A 6,379-nucleotide genomic window follows, 5' to 3' on the forward strand; every position below is an offset into this window, starting at 1 on the left:
GGAATTTATTAAAACATTACTATTTTATTATTATTATTAGTGTTTCAAATATAGGTAAAAATAGAGTCCTTTTCAGTTTACATTGTAAAGGAAGCTGAAAAGTGAGGAGGATATGGTTGGAAAAGTCTGGAGAGTCAGGTGAGAAACCTGGAGAAGAATGAAGACATACCCGGCCAATAGATGAATTGGCATTATTGGTCAACCAGAGAAATAGACTGCAGATGTGAAAAGTCCACAAAAGAATGAATTTCCAGGGTGAGAAGTCATCTATAGTACGACAGAGAAAAATCAGAGTCATAATCTTCATAGTATCCTGGATCCTTTACTCTATTTTTTGCCTTACATATACAGTCTTTTGATTTTTTTGATTTTGATTCAGGAATCCCAGAACAGATTTCTTTAAATTGTATTTAGAAAGCTGCATTTTCTTCCCTGAAATACTAGTGGGACAATCTTTTGGAGCCAAAATTATAGTTAATTTTATCTCATCCTCGGAACTGAATTCATTTTCACTTTTGAGTTTTCTTGCATCAGCATCCTTTTCCATTAGTCAGTCTTTATATTACATCATGGGGATATTTATGGAGGGGTTCAGGGGAGGGGCGTAGGAAAGAAGGAGATTTAATTGAAAAAAGGCAACATTGCACATTTAGTTTGCTTTCTTATTTCTCTTAAGTTAATACAAATTTAAAAAAAAGATTATGTACAAATAATACAAATGTAACCAGGATCAGAAGGAAAACAGAAAATTGAAAAAAATATAGACAATTTCTCAGATAAAGGTCTCATATCTCAGATATATAAAGAATTTTGTAAAATCTATAAGAATACAACTCAACTCCCAATTAATAAATGGTCAAAGTATATGAACAGGAAGTTTATATTCATATAAAAATGCCATAAAACATTATTGATTAGAGAAATGCAAATTAAAACAACTTGAGATATCTTTTATACCTGTCATATTGTCCAAATGATTGAAGAGTAAAGCTACAAATATTGGATGGGATGTGGAAAAACTTGTACACTTATTCATTGCTGGAATTAGGAACTGATCCATCTATTTTTGGAGAATAATTTGGAATCATGCCCAAAGAGTTATTAAACTGCTTGTGCCCTTTGGCCCAGCAATTCTAGTACAAGGTATGTTCCCTAAAATGATTAGGGAAGAAAGGAAAAGAACTTATGGGTTCTAAAATGTTTATAGTATCTGTCTTCATGATGGCAAAGAACTGAAAATTGTGGTAATGCCTATCAATTGGGGAATGACTGAACAAGTCAAGATATATGATTATGATGGAATACTATAAGATGCTATAAGAAATGATGAGTTTGATGATGCTAGAAAAACACAGACTTGCACAAAATACACTAGCTTTGGAGCTTGTCAGTAGCAGTGATAGCAGTGACTTCAGGAACTCTTGTCCCAGGGACAGTAATTATATGCAGCTTGTCAGGAAAGATCACCAAGGACTCATCTCCTGGCAACACCTACAGGAACAGGAATTTTTTAGCAATGCTGTTGCTTATCACCCAGTTCTGGATCACAGTTCCAGGCTGGAGAGTAATGATTGTAATTGCAAGGGATCAAGGACCCTGGTCATACATCCAGATGAGAGAAGAGCATTAGCTCCAGGCCAGAGAGGGACACAATCTTTTTTTTTTTAGTTTTTGCAAGGCAATGGGGTTAAAGTGGCTTGCCCAAGACCACACAGCTAGCTAATTATTAAGTGTCTGAGGCTGGATTTGAACTCAGGCAGTGCTGTCTCCAGGGCTGGTGCTCTATCCACTGTGGCCACCTAGTCACCCCTAGGGACACAATCTTAAGGGAGCACATACTCTTCCTGGTCAACCAGATCAATGACCATAATTCTATATGGATGAGAACTAGCTGTGAAAATAACATCTTACAAAAGGTCTGAAACTTGGGTTTGTTCTCTCAGATTAGCATAACCTGACTCAAACATAGTAAACAATCAAAACTAGCCTAGAAGAGAAGTGGAGTCAGGATGGTGAAGAACAAGCAATATCTCAACTGAACTCTCCCAACAATCCTCTCCAATAACTTTAAAGTAATGCCTCAAATTGAATTATGTAATTCAATGGAATGGTAGAGCCAACAAAAAGTCAGCCTGAGACATTTTTTCTAGTCCAAGACAATTTAGGACATCAATAGGAGAGATCTGTGATGTTACCAAATATATATATATATATCCTTAAATTACCACTGTTCTTTGGATATTAACTCTTCCAAGATCAGAATGTAATTCAAGAAGCAAACAAAAGGAATAAACATAAATGGAGAGAATTATAAATGAATTTTACTTTCCTATTCATCCCAGCAGTTACTGCAAAATTTTTCATCCCTCCTCTTTTACTATAGTACCCTTCCCTTCAGTTTCTCAGCTCAGAATTATACCTTCTATTTTACTGAAAAAATGTGGTGAGAGTTTTATTTTACTTGTTCCTTCTCTCTTATCACCTAGATGATGTTTTTTGCTTATAATCTCCTCCTTTACCTTATTTCAAATGGAGGTAATTCTTTTACTTGCCAAGGCAAAGACTTCTACACATGCTCTTGGTCCCATTCCTTTCCAATTTACTAGAAGACCTTCTCTACCATCCCTGGTCCCTCTCTAATCTTCAGTTTCTACTTTTCTACTGACTCCTCTGTTGCATACATAAGGCCATGTTTCTCTCCATCTTCGATACTACCATACCTACTAGCTTATTATATTGCTTTGTCTCTATTTGAGTAAACTCCTTGAGAAAGGCATCATTATTTCCATTTCCTTTTCTCTTACATGATTCCAAGTCCTTTGTAATCTGACTTTTAACTTAATGATTCAAATAAAATGGTTCTTTCTAAAATTTTAGTGAATTCTTCATTACCAAATCTAATGTCCTTTTCCAAGTCTTCATACTTTGGGACCTCTCTTCAGTTTTTAACATTATTAATTGCCCTCCTCTTCTAGAAAATCTCTTCTTTCCACCATGCCATCTTGCTGCCCATGCTTTTTTTTTTTCCAGGTTTTTTTGCAAATCAATAGGGTTAAGTGGCTTGCCCAAGGTCACACACCTAGGTAATTATTAAGTGTCTGAGGCCAGATTTGAACTCAGGTACTCCTGACTCCAGGCCAGTGCTCCATCCACTGCACCACCTAGCTGCCCATGCCCCATGCCTTTTTCTTTTTAGATTTTTTTCAAGGCAATGGGGTTAAGTGTCTTGCCCAAGGCCACAAGGCTAGGTAATTATTAAGTGTCTGAGGTAAGATTTGAATCCAGCTCCTCCTGATTCCAAGGCCTGTGCTGTATTCACTGCGCCACCTAGCCACCCCACCCCATGTGTTTTAATCTTAAAATCCTTAATTCCTGGAAATAGCTCTTCAGGGCTAATTTGGGGGTTCTAATTCTGCAGGGAAGGCTCTTCCCATTTCATCTGTTCAAAACTCTTCTTTGGCTATTCTAACTGTTAATCCAATCCAATTCTAGCTGTTAATCCAAGCACTAGTAGAGGCCTGGTTGAAGTACTTCAAGACTGTTGGGAGAATACTTTATTACTTATTAATTTTTTTGAACCTGGCTTTATATCATTAGAAACTGTCTAATCCTTAAATTAAGGTTGTGCTAACCTCAGAGACTGTCCAAGGAAGCTAGAACACTTGGTTTGGATTTGCCCACTCAGGTCTTTAGACAAAATCTCTAGGATGGTATTTCTATCTTTACAAGGTCTGTGATAAACTTTGCCAAAACTTGTGTTTTCAGTTTCCCAATAGTTTGTGTTTTAGCTTCATTCAAATTTTATTGAATATGTTTACTTACATGTTAACATATAACTTAATCAATCTACTTATGTGCAGGTCACTCAGCTTGCACCCCTTGTTTGAACTCAATATCAATGTGAAATGACAGAGATTGAGAAGGAGTCATACCATTTCTGGCTCTTAGAGTGGTATGCATAATGTTACACCCATCCAGAGGAAGAAAAACAACAAAAAAAACCCATAAAAAACCCACAACTGTTCAGAATCTGAATACTTTATAAAAATTATCTCTTATGTGTCTCTTTCCCTTAATCCTAATTCCTCAAAATGAAAATGACTACTCTGTAAATATGCTTATCAAAAATTTGTATATGCAATGCTAACCTGACTGTTTGCCACTGAGGAGAGGGGGAAGGAAATTTTGTAACATAAAAATACACATGTATAATTGGATGAAAAAAAATAAATAAAGAAATTTGAGGTTACGAAATGCTTCCTGCAATCCCTTTGTGAACACACAGTAAATTAATAATATTTTGATTATATTGAGGAAAAACTAAGGGTCTCAGAGATTTCATACTCAGGTGATAAGTATTCTAGGTTACTTTTTGTCCAAATTTGGCTCACTCTCTCTCTCTGGCTGAACCAACAAACTTTTTTTTAGCTTTTAGGGTATGTTTTTAATCAACAAGATCTGCTGGAGCATCTCACAGAAAAATGGTTCTGGCACATTTTTTCCCTTCAAGGTCTAATTTTAATATTTCTTCCTTTAGGAAATTGTCCTTTACCCTCTCAACTAAAGATGACCTATCCCTCATAAAATTTTATTGAATCACTTGTTTTTGACCTTCTATTTTTTGTCTTAATTTCATCTTCTCTTGAATCATATGCATTTGCATACATGTTGCGTGCTTTCATTAGAACAGAGATTTGTGTGTGTGTGTGTTTGTGTTGGGCCCCTTGGAAAGTATAGTGAAACCTATGGACTCTTCAGAATAAAAATTTTTTGGGCAGTTGAGGAAAATGCCAAGTTATATGCAATCTTTTTCTTATCTAAATTCAGGAGCCTCCTGAAATTTATCCACAAACCCTTTCAGAGGGAAGTAACTGAAATAATTTTCATCTGTGTAATAAGTATCTCTTTCAGTGCCTTGTGTAAAGTCAAATACTTGCTTAATTGAATTGAGTTGAATTATTTCACTAAATATGTGTTCTATTCCCTTGGCAACATATAATTAGTTTCTCAGTGAAAGTTTATTTAGTAAAAAATTTATTTAGTAAAATTTAGCAAAAAAAATTATTTAGTAAAAAAGTTTTTAAAAAATTATATTCAGTTTAAAAATATGATATTGTTAATGCTGTACAAATACATACTTTATTTGATGAAGAATAATTATAACCAGAATAAATAAATAACATTTATAAATATTAAATTAAATAAATATAATAAATATAAATTATGAAATGCTGAACACAGATGAAACATCTCTCTTTTCTTAATCCTTACATTTTTACAAATTACAACTTAAATTCTTTTTTAAAAACAATCCATTGAATTCAGATGTTTTTCAGGTGATACAGAGATGACAGTCCTTTTAAACTAATATATGCTAGGTTTCAGGAAACAGGAAATTGGTCAAAGAGTTGAAGTGTTCTGAGTTCATTTCTTCATCACCAGTCCCAAAATGTTTTTGTGAATTTGCTCATAAACAGAAAGACCCTTCTGATTTCTACTCTCACTATCTCCCAGGAACAGTGGCTATACTTTTTGCCTTGCAAGTACTGGTTTATTCCTTGGAAGTAGTTCTTCAAGGCCAGCCTGGGGTTCTCACATTCCTGGGAAGGTTCTTCCCACTCCACATCTTGTTCAAGACATTTCTCCAGCTGTTGATCCAGTCCACTGAGCAGTCTCCTGAGTTGGGTCTGATTCCAAGCAGCAGGAGTGGCATTCAAGCTGAAGATGGTGAAGATCTGCTGGAGAATCTCATGAGCAATAACTGTGGCATTTTCTCTCTGGAGTTGGCTGCCTTCTATGACTTCCTTTGGGAAGTTGAAGTTGGTTCTGTCTTTCAGACATGGCACCAGGGAAAGTGTACTCAATTGGTTCATGACTGAGAAGTCTTTCTTCAGGCTCTGAGTCAGGTCACAGCCCAGGGAGCAGAGGGAGCTGGAGTAGAGCAGCACCAGGGCAAGTGGCAACAAGGTCCAGGAGATCATGGTGATGCTGATGAACAGGTTGAGTCTGCCCGAGCTGGGAGATCAGTGAGGATCTGTCTCAGTGTTTTGAGTTGTCTTGCCTCTAAGTCACTTTCTCTTAAATAAGACTGGGTGTTTTCATTTTTAGCACGGAATTTCCATTTACTTTCTGATTTATTTTACTTAGTTTCCACTTTAGTTTTAGAACATAGTATCAAAAAATCATCATTTGGGTTATTTGTAAAAAGGCAACTAAATTCACCATTAGATAATTTCTAGATTAAGTTTTGGGTGGAAAAAGGTTTCCTTCTAGCAATATTATATGTCCCCTACATCGAGCACATTGTACTGCAAATCTACTCAGTTACCAGGTTTCATCAGCACTACCCATGAAGTAACTCTTCTACCTGGCCATTCTC

The 6,379-nt window shown here is 35.8% G+C and overlaps 1 protein-coding gene across 1 annotated transcript; it reads right to left on the minus strand.

Annotated features, from left to right (window-relative positions):
• Nucleotides 1–5,435: 5,435 nt before the first annotated feature.
• LOC141498927 (interferon alpha-1-like) lies at nt 5,436–5,981 on the minus strand. The gene has a single exon (XM_074201962.1). The coding sequence runs from the start codon at nt 5,979–5,981 to the stop codon at nt 5,436–5,438; it is 546 nt and encodes a 181-aa protein (XP_074058063.1).
• Nucleotides 5,982–6,379: the final 398 nt, after the last annotated feature.

The sequence above is a fragment of the Macrotis lagotis genome, chromosome X, assembly GCF_037893015.1.
Source record: "Macrotis lagotis isolate mMagLag1 chromosome X, bilby.v1.9.chrom.fasta, whole genome shotgun sequence".
In the NCBI taxonomy this organism is placed as follows: Eukaryota; Metazoa; Chordata; class Mammalia; order Peramelemorphia; family Peramelidae; genus Macrotis; species Macrotis lagotis.

Bases quoted from the DNA above. Each gene is read 5' to 3' on its own strand.
- LOC141498927 (XM_074201962.1), bottom strand. From the start codon at position 5,981: ATGATCTCCTGGACCTTGTTGCCACTTGCCCTGGTGCTGCTCTACTCC.